This window comes from Lonchura striata, chromosome 4 (assembly GCF_050655825.1).
Source record: "Lonchura striata isolate lonStrDom1 chromosome 4, ASM5065582v1, whole genome shotgun sequence".
Taxonomy (NCBI): Eukaryota; Metazoa; Chordata; class Aves; order Passeriformes; family Estrildidae; genus Lonchura; species Lonchura striata.
In genome coordinates, this window is record NC_140706.1 from 63,838,949 (window position 1) to 63,858,346 (window position 19,398).

The window sequence follows — 19,398 nt, forward strand, 5'->3', positions numbered from 1 at the left end:
GTGAAAGACTACTCTACTGGACACATTCTTGATCCTCTCTGGTACAGGGTTTGTAAAGCTGGCATCAGGCTGCAAAGAATTGCCTTTCCTTTTAGTGATCTCATGTAATCCATGAAAACTTCTTCCTCTGAATATAGTTCACCTGCCCCTCAGGTGGGAGTTTCTGCTTCTCCTCTGATCTGACACCTGACTAAAAAAAGCTGGGCTTGCCATTTACTCCTCTCTGACACAGGGGCAAATCTTGTATTTTAGCAGGGATCCAGTGAAAGAATTTGATCAGGAGCTCAGTCAAAGCTGCCTGTGGATGCAAGTCTGTGAACACTTCAGAGATCACATAGACAGTGTTTACAGCAGCATTTGGCAATACCTCAGAGGAGCAATTACTGTCTCATAAAAGAACGCAAGATGAATATCCTTTTCTACTAATGTGTGTATGTTCCTTGCCATTTTCTTAGGGGTGGAAGGCTGTGTCTCACTATGTGTTTCAATTAAAAAAAAAAAAAATAAAAAGAGGAAATGCACAATTAATGTAGTTTACAACTCACTTTTTTGGACTACTGATATGCAGCTGCAAGCAGGTAGATACCATTCTCACCAGAGAGACTACTGGTTTTGGGAGAATGGAAGCTAATTCAGGGCCCTCCTGATCACATGTTGATGTGGGGAATTTTGTGTTGGGAGGGTTTTTTTAAAACATCATCAGTGAAAATAATCTGTTAGAGACACGGAGGAATTTGAAGGATACTACGAAAATAAATGTTCTTATTTTTGTTATTTAAAAACTTGTAAGCAGTCTCCATAGAATATAAATGCAGTGCAAAAAAGTTCTGTTCTTATCTTATAAATACTAATGAGAATGAGTCCATTAATGTGTAATTGTGCCAAGGATTGTACTTATAAACTGTAGAGTATATGAAGTACAAAATGGCAATTTTGATTCAATCACAGAATAACTAAAATTAGGCTATACTTTGAGTTGTCTATGGCAGAAAATGAAACATTCAAATGAAGAAAACGAAACCCTTTCAGGGTTTTTTATGTTTGAGCAATTAAAACATATCATAATTCCACAGTATATGAGATCCAGTGGAAGGCTCATTGAAATAGATCAGACCAGATCCACTACATCCCATTCATGATTTGAGCAACCAAAACATGCTTTGAATTAAATAAAATGACAATATTGTAAACAAGTTTTAAAAATCAACCCAGAAGACCATTTTTTTCCCAAAAATATTTTTGGCAAAAGAATAGCAGCATTAAATGTATTTTTGACAAAATAAATTTTGTTTGGAAATTTGGACTAGATTTAAAGTTTCAAATGTCAGCTTGAAAAATTCTCTGAGACTATTAGTCTGTGAAGCTTCAGTTTGTTCTTGTTCAGTTTATTGGAAAAAAATACTGGAAGAAATTAAGTGATATCAACATGCATTCATTCACCTGCTCTTCTTTGTCTGCAGTCATATTTTAAATGTGATAAAGGATGAATGATGTCCATGATCTATCTGCTCTTTTTGTTACAAAGAATGGCAGTAGCTTCTGCTCAGAATCATATTCCAGGCAGTGGAAAAGAAAAAAAGGAAGCTAGAGCTGTGCTGGAAATAGACACTTTGTCTGTGTTGTCCCATCTGCTTGAGATCCCAAGTGCTCCGAGGACAGGCCAAACTAACTTTTGAACATATGTCTCCTGCTGTAGCTGGGTTCTTTAGCTTCTCTCCTTAGAGAAATTTAAGTTGATTTACAGTATTTCCTCTTCACTTGATTGACCAATGACCTAATTTTTTATCATAATCTCTTTTTGCTTTGATAAACTTTAATTGCAAAATTCCCAAAAATGTACTTTAGCAGTCCTTCAACTTTATTCAAAGCACCACTTTTCTTTGTAAAATACTTCACTTCTTTCCAAAGCAGAAAGGGCAAGGGATAAAAGGGTTTTGACATGTAGAACTGAGCAAAATATATCCATTTACCTCCAATATGAGCTATCTTACTTTCATAATTAGGAACATCTCACATGAAATTTTTTTTGCCTGTTTTGCACCACCCTTCTAGGAGTACAACCCCAAGAAAACAAAAGGTAAATTTATATCCACAAGTAACTTCTGGGCTGAATGCTGAGCTGACTTGGCGTAGGCTTTCTGGCTAGGCATGGATATGGTTCCTGATGGGGTTTTCATATGGTTAAGGATGTTGTCAGTATTGGGTTAGTATTGACACCAGTAACTACTGGTAAACACTGGCTGGAGACAGGAGAGACTGGAGTGATCAAGATGCTCTGCCTAAACCTGGTGGTGTTAATGATACAATTTTCCAAGTCTGGGTGGATAGGGCTATGGTTAAACTTAGGTTCCGCAAGAGTCAGAGAGCTACGTTTGTGGTAATCTTTTTTGTTAGATTAAGTGGGTTAAGGTTAATAAGAACAGCTCTTTCACACTGTCTTTCACACTTTAGCATGCTCAAAATAGTAGTGGACTGCTCGCTATACTTTGAGCAGATATTTAGTTTTTATAAGCCCCTTTTTGACATATTTTAGGTGTGTCCTGAAGGCTTTCTGTGTCCCGAGGACTTCACATTTGGGAACATTTGAAGAAAAAGAGGAGTCATAATGCAATAAGTATTTTAGTTTTTATGTAGCTATGCGTGTCTTGGCATATTATAGAATTATATCTGTGACCTTTATTTCTGTAAGGAACAGGCTTAATTAATGTGAATTACATATACAGACACACTACTGTATATTATAATGTGGGTGGGTTTATGTGCATTATAACATGTATGTAGTTACACACAGACAAACACAATTAATATGCTTTATACAATACTCAAACTATATTCTTTACAAACTACTTACAAAAACTCCAGACCATGGCATGACAAAAGAATTAATTTCTTTTAGAACCCTTTTGTTTTTCTTCTGGATTGCAGGAAAGTATTTATTAAGAAAGCACAGTCTTTCAAACATACACTTTCATCAATTGATTTTATTTAGTGACAGAGAAAAAGCAACACTTGTAGTAAAAGAACCAACAAACCCATAAATTGCTATCTGGTTCAACACAATTTCATAGGACTTCCAGAGAAAACAATTCTTTTTTTTTACAAAACTGCCCTTTTAGAATTTGTTCTACAAACTTTTTTTGTTTTATTTTCTTTTAAAATGAAAGAAAGTGACTCTGTTGAAAATCATGGTAGCTGTATGCTTCAGGTGACAACATTTCATAAAAAGGGAGTATGATATATTTTGGTAGTTTGATTTTTGCTTTGACTCTAAGACTTTCTGGTGCAGCTTGTCTTGATGAGAAATCTTAGGTTATAACTTAAATAGTCCTCTATTTTTCTCACATTGCTTTTTCAAAAGGGATAAAATACAGATTTTATGTTGAATTTGACTCAGCTGTGTTTGATGACACAAATGAGGTCAGAGGCTAAACCTGACTTTGAAAGTGGGACCTTCTGAAGAATTCAGCTCTGGGCACATGAAAAGCAAAGCAGTGCAGCCTGTTCACAGCCTCATTGCTCTTTTGAATTTGATCCTTTGATATGATGATTTGATATCAGTAAAATGGTCAAACATATTTTAAAATAAAGAGAGCAATTGAGTTGAAAGATAAAATAGTGCAAATTGGAAAGTTTTTGTGTTTTACAAACTACTCAGTGCCACAGAGTGAGACTGGAATATTTTAATTACCCTTTAATGTGACTAAGCTGTGTGTAGGTATCAGGAGCAGTAAGTCAAAGGAAGAAAATTCATGCCTCAGTAATGATTTGGATCATCTGAGATAAATCAACATATGTAGAAAAACAAATCTGATTTAATAATGATGAAATTAATAGAAAATTTTACTTTTAAAAGTCTAAAGCTTACCACTTCATTCAGTTTAAGAACTGAGAAGAGGAGCAAGTTTTTAATTAAATCATAACAGATGCTGACCTAGGCATTGAGAGAAATAAATGTTTCTGATTTGTACAGAATTTAAGGAGATACAAGCAGAACAAGAGATGAAGAGTGAAAAGCATGGGAATTCATGTATACATTGGTTTTATTCCTCTTGGGATCACGAAGGTCATTGGCGAAGTTCCTGCTGACCACAAAGTCACATACTCAGGCCCAACTGCTCACATTGTTGTTTGGTTTTTGTTCACAATGAAAACAGAGATTTATGAAACTGGAAAAACAAAAATTTCCTTGGGGTGATTGTGAGCTTCAAGAAGTTTAACAGGATGGGAATCTGGCTGCAGCTGCAGTATTAGCCATTTTCCTTTACACTGGAGATTGAAGAAATTCTGTGTACAAAAAATATCTGACCTTTCTCTATTTGCATTTCAAAAAAAAGGCCTTTATTGGACTCGCAGTGCTGTTTTTATTACTAGAGGTAACAGAAAAGGGATAGAAAATTTCTTTTTACAGATATATGTGCATTACTAAGACTAGCAGTGTTCCTTTTGGCCTGATTTTATCTCTTTAGGACAGGGATGCCTGGAAAGCACTATTAACCTTTTCATGTTGGGTCCCTTCTAGTCTGCTAAACATGGAAGGCATGCAAGGCAGATGATAATGTTAAACAAGTTGTTTTAACCACAGCTCCCATGTATTCATCACTGAATGTAAGCCAGAAGATACAGTAATTGTTCTGTATGGGGAAATAGCATTTTTACTAGTAGATGTTTGTCTGAGGCTTGAAGTTTAGAGTTTGTTTGATGATCAAAATGCATTCCTTTGTGTTAGTGATTTTAAATATCTCTTCATCAAATAAAATAATTTAGGTCAGATATGCAGTCATTTATCTGTAAACCCAGAAAGAGAATCACAGTTGTGGATGTAATTTACTCCATTCTCTTTGTCATTCTTACTGAGACTGCAATCTCCTCAGGACAGTCACTGTCTGCCTATTTTGTGTTTGTGCAATGCCCAGCAGAACATGCCTCTACTTTTTCTTGCCTTCTGAGTGCTGTCTCAACACAAAATAAGGAACATCATTATGATTCCATTGTATTTCCTTCTTGTAATCAGGCCTATCACAATTCAAAAAATAACACTGCCAAGACTCTTAGCTATAATATCCAAACTGACAGCAGCAAGAAGCACTATTCATTCTTAAAGCGAGTCTCCTGATACAAGTAGAATTTAAGACCTTTGAGAGATCAACTATGATTTATAATTTGTGTGGCTCTATGGCAGGTAATGCAGTCTTCAAATAGAGGAGAGTAATGTCTAACATCTGTATCACTTAAGGTGAGTTAAATGAGTTGTGGGCATTTGTAGGTAATGAACAGTAAGTTCTAATACTGAAGATTAGAAGGTTATTGTGGAAACCTGGACACAGCTATGTTTGAATTTAGCCTATTAGCTCAAAATAGATCATCACCAAAAATCGTGACTACAGCACATAATATGTAATGCCTATTAAATAGGAGATTATTTCTTCGTTCAAGTATTCCTGTTGGTACTGGGCTGAGTCAAGTCATAGTAGTCTGAGAGGAAATCAAGGCTCAGACATTTGTAGACATTTGGAATTTGACTCTCAAGTTTCAAGATTAGTCTTCCCACCACATTCTCATTACTTGTTCTTGTGATTTTTGTAATTAACCTCATAAATGCATGAAGTATATAGCATTTTAGATATCCAAAGTACTGTAGAGTCATTACTGCTAGTTTTGTCCCTTTTACCCCCTGACAAAAAGAATAGTTTCTTATTTCTCACTATCTTTTTTCCCCTTCACAGAAGTGTTATGTTCAGTGATGAATATTGAGAATTTCCAGGCCTCTCAAACTAATGCCTGATTAACTCCTGCTTTAGATTTGATGAGATTTTTCTGCATGTCCTGAAACTGTGCTTGGACAGACTGTGGAATGGCAGATTATGAAGCAGAGCTTTAAGTGCCAGAGACAGGAGGGCAAGACTCAAGATATGAACAGGTGGGAAACAAGGTCTGGGAGAATTAGGAGCCAACATGTTTTACCTACACATCCTCCTGTGTTTGGGGTGAATCAGCTGAAGACTGACAGGGCAGAAACTGAGGGACAGGCTGGATTCACCTGGAGCTCTCTGCAGCCCTGGTGAGTATGACAACTGTCCCTGTGTGTCCTAGGTGAACTCTCTAAGATATAATGTTCTAAAAATAACAGCACCTGTATGCACGCTTGCCTTCAAGGCCTGAAATGTGATACAGCTGTTCCCAAATTTCCATGCTCTACTGCTTCAGTAGTCAGACTCTTCCAAGTTAAATTGAGGACAGTTAACAGGATTCAGGATGCAAACAGCATCTTGTATATACACACAGCTTTCCCAAGTCAGGGTATGTCATACTTTTCTGTATGAGTGTGAGTCTGTAGATGCTGCAAGCTGCATGTTTTTCTTGTGCCTGAGGTGACAGAGATTGACTGCCATGGACTGAACAATTCATCCTTACCCCATCTGCAGCTGCTTATGTGAGGATGAGGAAGGGAATGGCAGCCCATACAAATAGCCCAAATCCAAAGCAGATATTGTCCCATCCACAGATCTTTGGGTTCTGCTTCTGGTGCTTGTCTTCAACCCACATTTTCAGGAGTTTCTCTTTGCCCCTCCTTTATTAGGGAAGCTGCTGGGAAGAAAAGCAGGTTAATCAGAGGCAAGGAATAGGAGATGGATGTTAAGATGCCATTGGCAGTGGGGAGGAGGGAGGAAGGAGGAGTACACTGTTTAGGATGAGTTGTGAGGTATGGGATGAGGTGGAGAGAAACCATGTTAGAAGAGGGACAGGATGGAGGAGGGGAAAATTCAAAATCCCTGTTCCTCACTCTACCTTTCAAAGTGTCTTTCAGAAACAAAACTAAAGCTTCCATTTTTTTCATGGACAGCTTGCTCCCAGGCCTTCTCACTTAAATCTGCTGCGATACTCTTTCAACTTCTACCAGCTTTGCCCTCCCCCAGCTCCCCATGCCATGTCTTCCAACCCTGAAATATATGAACCTTTTTCTGCTTCAAGACAGCAACATTCAATTTTATTTTCATAGTTATATAGCTTCTAGTCTTCTGTTCAATAAGGTAATCCAATAGTGTGGAATCATCTTGTTGTTTGTGTGATTGATAGAAATTATTAAGATCTTATTGAAAGTAACTAATTGACATACCTTTAATAATGAACAAGTTCTAAATAGGCATCTTGAAAAAATAATGCTTCACAGAGATGCCATTCCTTCAAAATTCTTTAAATCAGAGTTCAGGTAAATAGAATACTAGTGAAGGGCAAGAACTTTTCTTGTTTGCTCAACAAGTCTTTGCTGAACAATAAATATATTTCTATCAGAGCATGACTGGGAAGTAATCCTATAATAAGTATTTTCAACTACTCAAGTATTTTCAATTACTAGTTCAAAGGGCAATACTTGATAAAAGGGAGCAGTGTCAAATGTGGTCTGAGAGGAAACTCTTTCCAGTGCCTAACTAGAGGAGCATATGCCAAGGTAAAATATTCCACTATAAGGTATAAAGTATCAGCTGTTGGTTTGTTGCATTATAGTAATGAACCATATTGAAACTACAGGTCAGTCTGTCTGATTTCTGTGCTGTGTTTCAGTGCACAGTGAGCTGTTTTGTCTGTGTGTTTCCATTTTGTTTAATTGTCTATAGTGTTAAGTACCTAAGAGAGCCATGGAGCTTTGGCTGAATCTGGAAAGAGTACACTAAGCAATTCAATGCAAAACTTCTAATCTATCATTACATTTAAAATGTTACTGTTTTTTTATGAAAATATTAATCCAGGAGTGATAATTAAAATCTCAAATTCTTTATTACAGCTTTCACTGACCATCAAGCAGATGTGTAGTGTTGTTAAAATGCATAGAATACAATATTAAAAAAAAGCTAATTGTCTTTAAAATCATAAGACTGAGAACCCAGATCTTATTTATACACACTCCCACTATCCACTGTCGTAAGTACTACTGGCATAGTGTTCTCAGTGGGCTAAGTTAAAAGACCACAATGAATAAGAATGCTATTTCCAGGATGCTGTAGGAATCAGGACAGATAATATGTCCTGCACAAGGAGATTGATTTCCTGGTGATCACCACAGAACAAAACCATGACACCATCCATAAGCAGCTCTAATTATTATTATCAATTATTCTACAGTTAAAGAAAACTGATATTCAAAAGCCAACTGGACATTGTTGTGGCCAGCCTTGTCTAGATAACTCTGCTTAGCCAGAGCTGGTCGTACCAGATGATCTTTAGAAAACCCTTCAATCTTAATCATCTGGTGATTTCTAAACCAAAGCTTATGAAACCTTTACCTAAATGGAATTCCAGGACAAGTGTTTGATATGCTTGGACACTAACAGACAAATATTTCATGGCATTTCCAAATTCTTTAGTGACAGTTTAAATCTTCCCTGTGCAATCCCATTACTGCTAACCAATTCCTTTGCATACTTTAATAGACAGATAGTATCTTTGCATGCTTCTTTATAGACAAAAAAAAAAAAAAAAGAAAAAAAAAGAAAAAAAAAGAAAAAAAAAGAAAAAAAAACAGTTTCAGGACTGTGCCTTACTTACTCTGCAGAACTATAAGACTTGCATGTTGCTAAAGAACTCTTTCAACTATGTTATCTACCCATTACAAGTGAAAAAAAACCTTCTCATATCTATTTTTATTAAATTTAATTGAAATTTTCTAGAGAAATATAGGTATAAAGTTTTTTATTATCTTAAATGAGTTTTAATAAGAACTTTGATCCTGCAAAAATCCAGTCGAGTAATGGAGTTTCTTAAGTTACTCCTCCTACTAAGTACAGCATTACAAACACTTTTGGGTGTTCATGACCCACCATCAGGTATATGCTAAAAATGAAATCATAGGAAAGGATGAAGTGTATGAGCACTGAAAACACAAGGGTTATTTTCAGTCTTTTATTTACAGCTGTCAGTTCAGGTATAATTTTGATCCCTTTGTGGAAATTGTCCATTTACCCCCAACAATGCAAGTGTCTCCAAATCAACCAGGCACTCACGAGCTGTCTACTTTGCAAGTTTACTAAAAAAAAAATGTTCTTGAAAGAGAGATTTTTATTACTCATTCTTTCATCCTATTGCTATAACAACAGCCCAGTCTGTCATGCCTTCTTTTTTGTTTCTGGTTTTGTTAGTGCTACTTTTTCTCCTTTTTTTTTTTTTTTTTTTTTTTTTTTTTTATATACAGATGGTGCTGTTGAGCCAGGGACAAGCAAAATGACTCGTACAATTTCAGAAGGCAAAGGAATGTTTATTCAAAAGCACCTTTCTCTTTTATAGAGAACATCATGAACATTAATTCTATTGGTCTTAAAGTAAAAGCATTTCACCTGATTGGTACACTGGACTTAGGTCAGTGTGGTAGAAGATATCTATAAACAATATGAATGAAAAACAAGATAATAAATTGTTTACATTCTTCTCAGACTTTTTCCCAGGCTTAGCCTGGCAGAAATTTTTCTCTTTTTCCCTCTGACTGAACTGAGAATATCCACATACAGATTCTCTCATAAGTGTATTATGGGTGTCTAAGGTTTAAAGAGAGATACTGTTATGATTTAGGCTAATGGTTATAGTTTATCATCTGCTGTCTGTTCCACAAAAGTTGCACAATTGCACGTTTCAAGGTTTTTTAAATAAACCTGGTGTTACTTGAACACTTCCAAGAAGATGTTATAAAGTTCACTGAATTAGACTTATCTAGATTCTATTTACTGCAATTATTACTGTAACATATCCCCTTTAATTTCTTAGAAGTTATTTGGGAAATCCTCCAACATGTGAAGGACCAGGATGAGGTAAAGATTTTCCATCTGGTGTTTTTTTAACTGTTCTAGTGAAATACTAAGCAGTAATGTGCAGCTTAAGCCTCCAATAAACCTCTTGAGAGCTCAGAATAATCTTTCAGAGTAGGTTTCCCTTTGATGGTCAGAAGGCATTCACAGTTAAAACTCATTTGTGTTTTCTGCTGCGGCAGAGGAAAGGGCTGCACTCATTTGTTCATTTACTGTAGCTTTGATAAGAGACCCTCTCTGGAACTGCACAGACAGAAATGAGAGCACAGGAGAACCCACATCCAGTTTGTTAACCTGATTGCAAAGCTTACAGATTACTCCTGGCCATGTGGTTTAGAAAGCTGTTACTGGAACGTGTGCTTTGTCTGCATGGAACTGCTGCATTGCTTAATTTGCATTTTCCCTTTGGATACTTGGTTGAAAAGTTCAGTTTGTCACCGTTAATCTTTAATTTACATTAACTCCAAAATATGCTCAGTGCCCTGAAAATGCTGAGTACTACACGTTGAGGATGGAATAATAAATTGAGAGGTCATTTTTATGCAGTGAAGTGTGATTAGGGATCTCTGCAATTTGCAGACCTCTGAGCTCAGACACCAAAGGAAAACAGCTCTGTACTTACAGTGCACAGAATGGGTACTTGTGGGCTGACCTCTGGACCAAACTCATCCCCATATTTTCACTCACTCCTCTCCTCAGCAGGAGGACTTCCAAAAGTGTTTGCCTGCAAGACAGGTGGGCGGCTGGAGAGCTAGTTAGATATTTTCAGTAGCAAAGGATAAGAGATGCTCAGGGTTTTTTTGTTGTTTGATTACAGTTCACCACTGGCAAGAGCATGTAGTATGTGCATTATCTGCTTTCTGCCATTTAACATTGGATAAGTTACACCTCAGCAATTCTATGTTTAAAGAAGGGCTGCTAGGATAAGTAGAGAAATTATATATTTATGTCAGCAGGCATAGAAAGAAGATTACTGATTTTGACCCTTATAAATATCTTTGAGATTAAATAGCAAGGAAAAATGAACTAATTTAATTAGAGAAAGTATTAGTTGTCCCTTCTTTTGGGACTGGGATCAAAAGGTGCCCACGATGGAGTTTACCACTTTGCTGTATCAGGAACATTCTTTTAGCTCTAAGTGATATCTCAGTCTGAAATGTAACCCTTACAGCATAAATATTGCTACCAGTGACTCATCTCAGTTATCTTTCTCATTTTCTTATCTTTTTACTTTCATATAATTCTTTCAAATTCCTGAAAAGAAGGCACCTAAACAATATAGCATTGATAGCTGTCCACAGCAAGGTTGGTGATGCACAGACTTCTCTAAATTCTGCTTCTCATCCCAAGGAATTGTCATCTCATTGCTCCACAACTTCCTTGTTCTAAGGATACTGCCATTCTCACAACCCAGATGAAATGCTGTGTCCTGGAGGCATCATCTAACCCTAAAAGAGTAACCAGATGCTTTAAGGGGTTTTTTAAAAGCCTAATGCCTACCTCAAAGAAATGCTGGAAGGGAGACTATGAGGAAGGTAATAAGACAAAAAAATTAGTAATATATACAAAGCTAAAATCATCTGACTCATGTTCAAATAATCTGTTTTCCTTATCAGTTTTAAAAAAATTTCTTGTTAATCTTTATTTAAGTCTCTACCCTTAGCAAGGGTATTGTAGGGCCTCTTCCCAGAAATGTATTGAATTTCTAACTGTTGAAATTACTACAATTATAAAAATTCAGACTTATGTTTTATAGTAATATTCCCCTGTTAGAATATATTCCGAGAAAGTTTTGGGTATGTTTATATGGAGTAAAAAAGGAGTTAAATCTCCTTTGATTCTAAAAGCACTTGTATTATTTTGGACAACTCAAATTTGTGATTTTAATAAAAAGCACTTTCATCTCTTTCATCAAGGAAAAATACAAGAAATTTCAAGCACAAAATTGGTTTTCTCATTATATTTGCAAAACAAAAATGAATTAGTACAATTCATTGTATAAGTATTGCTGAAGGTACATATCAGATAGTATTTGAGTCATCTTGGAAAAAAAACCCAAATACTTGTATTGAAAGGAGATTGAGTCTTACATTTACACAAGAAATGGAAAATTCTTAATTCTAAATTCTTTATAGCCAAGTTTTTTACCATTGAGCCAATTTCTCTCGACTTATTCTAAGTTCCCTTTTTTTTGTTTGTTTGACAATAGTGAAAGTTGAAAACTCCAGTAATCCTTTTTGGAGTACAGAATGAAAACCACTTTAAATTTACCTCAAGTCCTGAGAAAGTCTAAGAATGTAATCTATATACTCTTTACATGTGCTAGTATGCCACAAGGTATTTTCCTAGGAATTGCAAAAAATGCAAATTATTTCACTACATGATTTTTGACAAATAGTTTTTATTCTCTTTTTACAATAACATCAGTAGACTAAAAATAAAGTAGCAACTTAAGAAGTTGCTTCAGACACTGTTTCTGACACTGCAATAAGTTTCTGGTAGAAAATATTTTCAAGTAAAAAAATTAATTTGCAGCTCTACTTACAAACCAGAAAACAGCCAATAACGATCTTAAGCATGATTACATTTCTGAACTCTCTGGAAATATTTTTGTTGTCGCAACTGTGAGTGAATAGTTTGAAATAAACACCTTTTCTTTGCAGAAATGTTGTCCAGCTGCAGTGTTCAAGTTAGAAGTTACAGTGTACGTCCCCATGTGCTGATTATTGCACAGTGCAGCTCCCTTAAAGAGAAGAGGGCTGCAGAAGGAAGCCTTTTACCATGCTTTACCATACAATGTTTTTTATCATGAAACAAGAAAGTAGGAAGGGTAAAGGCAGATCTTGTTTTCTGCCATTAATAAACAAAAGTATTCCCAGCATGGGTTGGCATTGCAAACAGTGAATGTGTTACTTAATTCTTATTCCATTCTTCTCAGAACCTTGAGATTTGCTAGTCTCAGCATTCATGGGCACAATATGCAGCTAAGAAAACAGCTGAGTGTTATTCTGCCTCAGTTTCCCAGGGTTTGGATGATTGTTGTGGTTAGAGTACCTCAGGTGTCAGAGATTACCATTGCTGAGATGGTTTGCACTTGAAATGAACTTATTAGCTCCTCAGGGAAAAAGGGTGCTCTTTTGTATGGTTTCAACACACAGTACTCCTTGAGTTGGTCATGGTTTGCAGGCTTGGAATATGTAAGTAACAGCTTAGTGAGAGAAGTCACACATATCTGAGTGTTAAATTCCAAATATTGTCAACTTTAATATTTAGTGGTTAGAATAACTTTAAGGACCAGAGGGAAAAAGAATGCTTTCTATGCCTTCATCCTTTCCTTGTGACTCCTGTCAGGAATGCTTTTATTTTTGTCCTGTCCCTTTATGTCAATGCATCTTAAAATAACTCCTTGCTTTCTGGGTCTAAATGCAGACTCATAAATTCTTTTGGCCAAGCCCAAATAGGCTGTGCTGGGCCTGTTGGCCTCCCCGCTCTTTCTTTTTATTTGTATAGGTATAAAGGCCTATGATAAAGTCCAGAAAATAACAACTTTTTGAAATTTTTATTTTAAGGCAGCTTTCCTAGAAAAAAACATCTGTATAACCACCATGTTCCATGATAGTCTCACAGCTATCACCACCCTATGTGGCTGGTAATTGGACTGCAAAGAGACAGAAATTATGGCTTCTCGAGAACTGTTTCCAAAGAGCCACTGGCTGCTGGTGATGGCCCTTTCCTTTGCTTTGAGGAGGACAATGAATCATTTTCATAGCTTGGCTTGCTGTCAGTCACCAGCTATCTGAGACCCTACACAAGCACCTAACTGGGGAAGCTTATATCCCAGCTCTGACACAATTGAAGCCTGCTTCTTGGAAGTTTTTCTGCTTGAGATTCCTTCACCAATGCTGAAATACGTCACAGATTACCCAGAATTATTTGTGCTTTCAGAAGGTCGTTATGGGGAAAAAAAGGGACATAAAACTGACAAAAACCCCCTTTAGGTCTTTAACCAATGCTTGACATCTGCATCTTATCTGTTATAGCTGGAGGACTTAAGATGTACAAACAACTTCTGAAATTCAATGAATTTTGTCTAAGTTGTCCCAAGTAGATCTTCATAGTTTATTAGTGGTATAAAATGCTGAAGGATGAAGAAAAGAATTTATGTGATGTGATAAAACTGCAGTACAGCTAAGGGATTTTGGTTAAGTTAACTTATCCAAATGACTGATATCTACTGCAAGGAAGATTGTCTGGGGTAAAATAAAGCCTGGTCACTGGCCTGCAGTTGGAAGTATAAGAGGAAGAAATGCTCAGTCAAAACTTTAAAATGTCAAATGGTTCATGAAAGCAGGAATCTTGTTACAGAAAAAAGTTGCAGGAATTATTCAGAATGATCTAATCTTCTTTGAATTAGTTACCAATCTCTCATTTGATATCTTCAACTAAAAAAAGAAAGAAAAGATTCTTGGAAAACAGCCACAATTCAGGTTAATAAGGAGAAGGAATTCCCAGTTGTCATCATGGATTATGATTAACACCTGCTATTCAGTATCACCGCCTCGGATTGGGGAGTTCCAATCCTGTTGATTGAATAAACTCATCTCCCTTGAGATTCACCAAAACAAAGGTTTGGCTTCTCAGTGCTCCACTGAAAAATAGTAGATTCTATCAATCAGAAGAAATATTAGATTTTTTTTTTCTTTACTTGATGGAGAAAATTTTCACTCATTGGGAAACTAGTGGCTCAAACGAACCCCAAACTGGGATTATTAATATGCCCTGCATTACTGCAGGACTATAGATTTCCAGTTAGCTGCAGGATGTATGTGACTCTTAGAAGAGCTAGGAAAGGCAAGTTTCAAAATAATGATTTTTCAGTTTTATCTGTGGCACAGATACATTGTTTCAATTAATGTTATCATTGTTTGTGTTGTATTCCAATGACATAAGTATATTTTAAATTTCTCTCAAATTCTCTTTTGTCAGTTTATTGAGGTCTGTCATGTGTGGTAGAGCAGCCATTAAGATTCTGTGAGGATTACTGACCTGCAATATTTAATCTTGAAAAGCTGAATACAGTTGCTTCATCCTGAAAGGCATTAAATAAACAAAGCCACAATTGATGTCTTCTGTTCACCTCACAACAAAATACTGTCTAATGAAGGTTCTTTCAGCAGCACTGTCAATGTATTTTAAAATTTTATTTCAAGAAAGCATCTTTATATAGGAGAAGTTAGTTGCAGGTCTTTGTTTTCCTTTACTAAAACTTGTAAAAACAGCTCATTAGAAACAGTTCTGTATATAGTGAAGTGGAAAGCACTGAGGAGTATTGAGTTCCACTAGGAAAAGGGAAAAAGGGGAAAAGTTTTTATGGTTAAGGACTCAGAAATAATAAAAAGAAAAGTATAAGATACTAATTTGTATGTTAAATTTAAAATAAGCTTTTTTAGCCTTTGGTATTTCTTTTTGGTAATGGGACTTCCAGGAGCTCCACTGCACTGAGATAGAAATTATGGCTTCTCAAGAACTGTTACCAAAGAGCCACTGGTTCTTTTTTACCATTTCCAGAATTTTAACCATTCCCAGAATTTACAATTTCTGGAAAATTCCCAGAAAACCCCCTGATTTCTTTTTATGTTCTAACTTCATTCATTTTTCTCCTGTATTTTTTTTTAACTTTTAGAAAATACTTATATCATGGCACAGATAAGTCAGCTATCTCAGCAGACTTTTCATTGTTTATTGTACTGCTTTATCTTTCCCTCCATTTTTACAAAGCCAATTGATTCCTGGTTGGCTTGACTTTGTCAACCACATTTAAAAATATAAGAAAATACCACATTCAATAAGCACGTAGAAGAGGGTAAGGTTATGAAACATATTTATTTCCTTTTGTCTTTATTTAAGTTGTTTATTGGCTTAATTAAGCCTTTTGATATGCAGATGTGAATTCTCCAACATTGTTTGAGGGAAAATAATTGGAAGGAGACAGTTTCAAGGTGTTGATTTGAACTTTTTGTTTAAAAAAATGCTTAGGTTGCTCATCTATGACTTTCTTTTCCTCCCTACGTGCATGAGAGTAAAATTCCATAGAATTTATATGAGCAAAGTTTGTTCCTTCTCTGCCTCTAGAGAAGATATAATCCTTTAGACATTGCAGTATGTCTCAGTGTAATCTTGATCAGTCTCTTGATGCTGTACAGAAATTTCTGCTTTATCCATGGAAAATACCTGTTGATATCTCTATACAGATATATATATATATATATATATATATATATATATATATATATATATATATATATATATATACACACATATATATAGGAAAATATGGTGGTTTTCCCTGCCCTCAAATATTCATTGTCTTTCTGAGCTTTTGCCCCATGGAGCTGCAATGTGTCTTAAAGTACATTTCTTTGTTATTATTTTGCTCACATAGTCATATGAACAAGTTGGATAATCTGAAATTGCTGTTGATCCTCCAGCTATCTCACTGCAGGCAAAGAATTCCCTCTTTTATATTTTCCTCAAAATTGTGAAGGTGCTAACAAGAAAGGTATCTGCAGTTTAGAATTTAAAATATCTGTGAAATCATCGGAACAGTACCTGATCAACAGGTGCTCAAACATTTGAGAGTCACTAAAGGCAACATCATATGGATGAAGAAGTCATATTTATCTTCAGGGTCCAGTAAAACATCAAGAAGGCAAAGGATGTCAGACATTATCTGTATTATTGCTACTTGCATTATCCTGTTAGTATATAGACTATGAAATGTGGATACTAAGTACTAGGAATGGAAAGGAAAAGTAGATTTTAAATTATTGCAATGACATGAAAACAGAAGTAAGTAGTGCAGAACTTGGATGGAAGAGCCTTTTTCTTCTCTTCTGGTGTCAAAATGTAGTTATTGTTCTCCCTGTATATAGAAACACTGCTGAGTTGCCTTAGTCCCCCTAACTGACAAGGATTCATTGGAGAAAATACAGTATTAATATTTCCTTAATATTTGCCAACAGCAGTGGAAAATATTACCTAGTAAATGCCACACAAATAACTCAGTCTTTTGTAGAAGAAATTCCTTCTTCAACCTGGGGATGTTTACTTCAAAAATAGCCATTCTGAATCATTTTCTACTGTTCTGCCTGCAGGACTAACAAGTCAGGTCAGATGTGTCCATGTTTTAGTCATATTGAAACTTTTCCTCTGGAATACACATTGATTTCTTAACTTAAACCCACCCCCCCCCCCCCCAAAAAAAAAAAAAAAAAAAAAGAAGCCAAAATACCCACACACAACCAAAAACACAAACAAACCAATCAAATAACAAGCTGGCCTTCATTTAGTCCATCTGTTTATACCAGCTAGATAAACTAGTTGGTATAAACTGGATAAACTGGATAATCTTGATAATGTACTATAACAATTCCATTCAGGATGTAGTAAAGCTTTCAGATGGCTGCTTAACTCTCAGGAAAAATTAAGCCCTAACAGAAATGCTGGAGATCCAAATTAGCAAATAGCCTATTTTCATCCCAGAATATGCACCTGGACCAGGTGGAAATAAAATGAAATAAAAGGGGTATGGCCAGTGTCCAACAGAAAATGGCTAACAGAGTGAGTGGTCAAGTGGTCACAGACTTAGCAATATTCTTTGGAAAGACAAATTCACAGCATTTAACATACTTGCCACTGGTTAATGAATTAATGAAAAGCAAAATAAAATCAGGAAATTTATTTTCAGAATTATCAAGATAAAGAAAATTCTGAGCAAAGCAGCTCTTTTATTCTCTCATAATGAGTATACTGCCTCCCTCTCAAAGCCGGAAATAAGGAAAGTCCATTTATCTATTTGACTAAAGACCAAAATTGTAACTTGGTGTTACCTTTCCTGTACACATGACATCAGGTAAGGAAAAATTATACTCAGTGCATACCACTGAATTAAGGAAAAATTTAAACTGTAGGACCATTTTATTTCATGCAAACTATGTAATAAACACTTCTAGTTTTGATGTTTTATGTTGGCAAATAATTTATTTCTTTTTTGTGATATTTCTGCCAGTGATTAATGCTGATATCAACGTGCTTATGGATTTACCAACCTGTTTGTCTACAAGTCCCCCGGAAGATGACATCCCACATGCTCATATTTATGTTCTTCCTCTTGCAGTTTACTGGAGATTCCATCTCCTCAGAGTGCTAAAGACTGACTGTTGGGAGCATCCCAACAAGGAAAGAGAAGCAGGCAGTATGTTTGTTGCCGTAATGAGATTGAAATTTCCTTCCCGGTAAGTGGACAGCTGAATGACTCAGCCATTTATCAGTTGAAGATAGAGGAATGGAGGTGCCTGGAGAAAATAATTACTTATTATGGATGGCAGCTGGTATGACATGAATATGAATCATGGGGAAAGCAGTTAGTTTAGAAAGAGCCCAAAGGAGACTGGACAGCGTTACAGAAATACCAGAGGACAGGTGACCACATTGAGTCTTAGAAATGTAGTTATGATTTCCAATAATTGGTCAAAAGTGATTTGTGTCTTTAAAGTTCTTTTCCAAAAGGAGAATAAAGTTACAAACCCTACTTCACAGGCAAGATTTCTACCTAATTCATAGAATTTTTATTTTTTTTTTAAGAGTGCAAGAGACTTGGTCACTTAACACTGCTTTGGTTGACATCTCAGTTGAAGTCTTTGGCAATCAATAAAGGAGTTGTAGTCATTCCATTAATGAATAAAGTCATGTTAGAGATAACAAATGAAGGAACAGTACATGTTGTTGTTGGATATAAGAACCAAGAACTAGCTTTACCTTCTGTGAGAAGACTGGAGGTAATTTTTAATGCCCTTATGCTAGCATTGTACAATAGGGGGAAAAGACAAAGAAGAGTCTTCACATAAATATTCTAATTTTTTACTTTGAGTTCTTGGTTAGAAGAAGTAATTGGGCTTACCTGAAAACCACAATAGAAACAGATATATTAAGAGATAGCCAAGAGGATTGTAAATTTTTTTTTCTGGTTTATTTTTGGTGATAATCTAATTTCTCTGAGGTTGTTCATGTAAGAATCTTGTTTCCCAGCTTATGTCTTTTGGTCAGTGTTTGCAATCTCTTTGTATAACCTTTTCAAAATTTTGTACAAATTCTGTAAAATTTTTTTCTTCGTATTCTTCACACTCTTTGCATTTTTCTGATTTTGTGGAAGTCAACTGAAAAAAAAAATGCAATAGTAAAGCAGGATACCAATCCATTCATTCTGATAGAGAGTTTGTTTTTTTGCACTGTTTTGGGGAATAATTCCACTGCAGGTAATGGCTATGGAAAATATTAGTGGAGATTTCCATGGTAGTTATGGTCTGTGCAGTTCCTGGCTTACTTTTTGAATAGAATAATCTTGGAGAGGTACATCGCTTCAGTGAAAGATGCAAATGATTGTCCCTCTGAAAATTAGGATACTTTTCTGCATGTGTCTAACATATCTGACTGCAAACTGTCATTTATACACACACATTCAAACACCCTGACATATGTAAGCATGCACAAAAGTATTTGCTTTGATGGGAATCCTGAAAGTGTTTTTCTAAAAACCACTGATTTTTCG

At 35.7% G+C, this 19,398-nt stretch overlaps 1 protein-coding gene across 8 annotated transcripts in view; it reads right to left on the minus strand.

Moving 5' to 3' along the window:
- Nucleotides 1–2,966: 2,966 nt before the first annotated feature.
- Nucleotides 2,967–19,398, minus strand: part of IL15 (interleukin 15) — a 45,072-nt gene continuing 28,640 nt past the window's right edge. For 6 of the 8 annotated variants that reach the window (XM_021526528.4, XM_085578237.1, XM_021526527.4 and 3 more), the window contains one exon: nucleotides 18,396–19,006. In XM_021526528.4, the coding sequence (XP_021382203.1) occupies nucleotides 18,893–19,006 (114 nt within the window). In that variant the 3' untranslated portion in view covers nucleotides 18,396–18,892. Of the gene's footprint in view, nucleotides 6,583–17,811; nucleotides 18,146–18,395; nucleotides 19,007–19,398 lie in introns of those variants that run through there. The other 2 variants (XR_014954916.1, XR_014954915.1) reach the window with 2 other exon arrangements.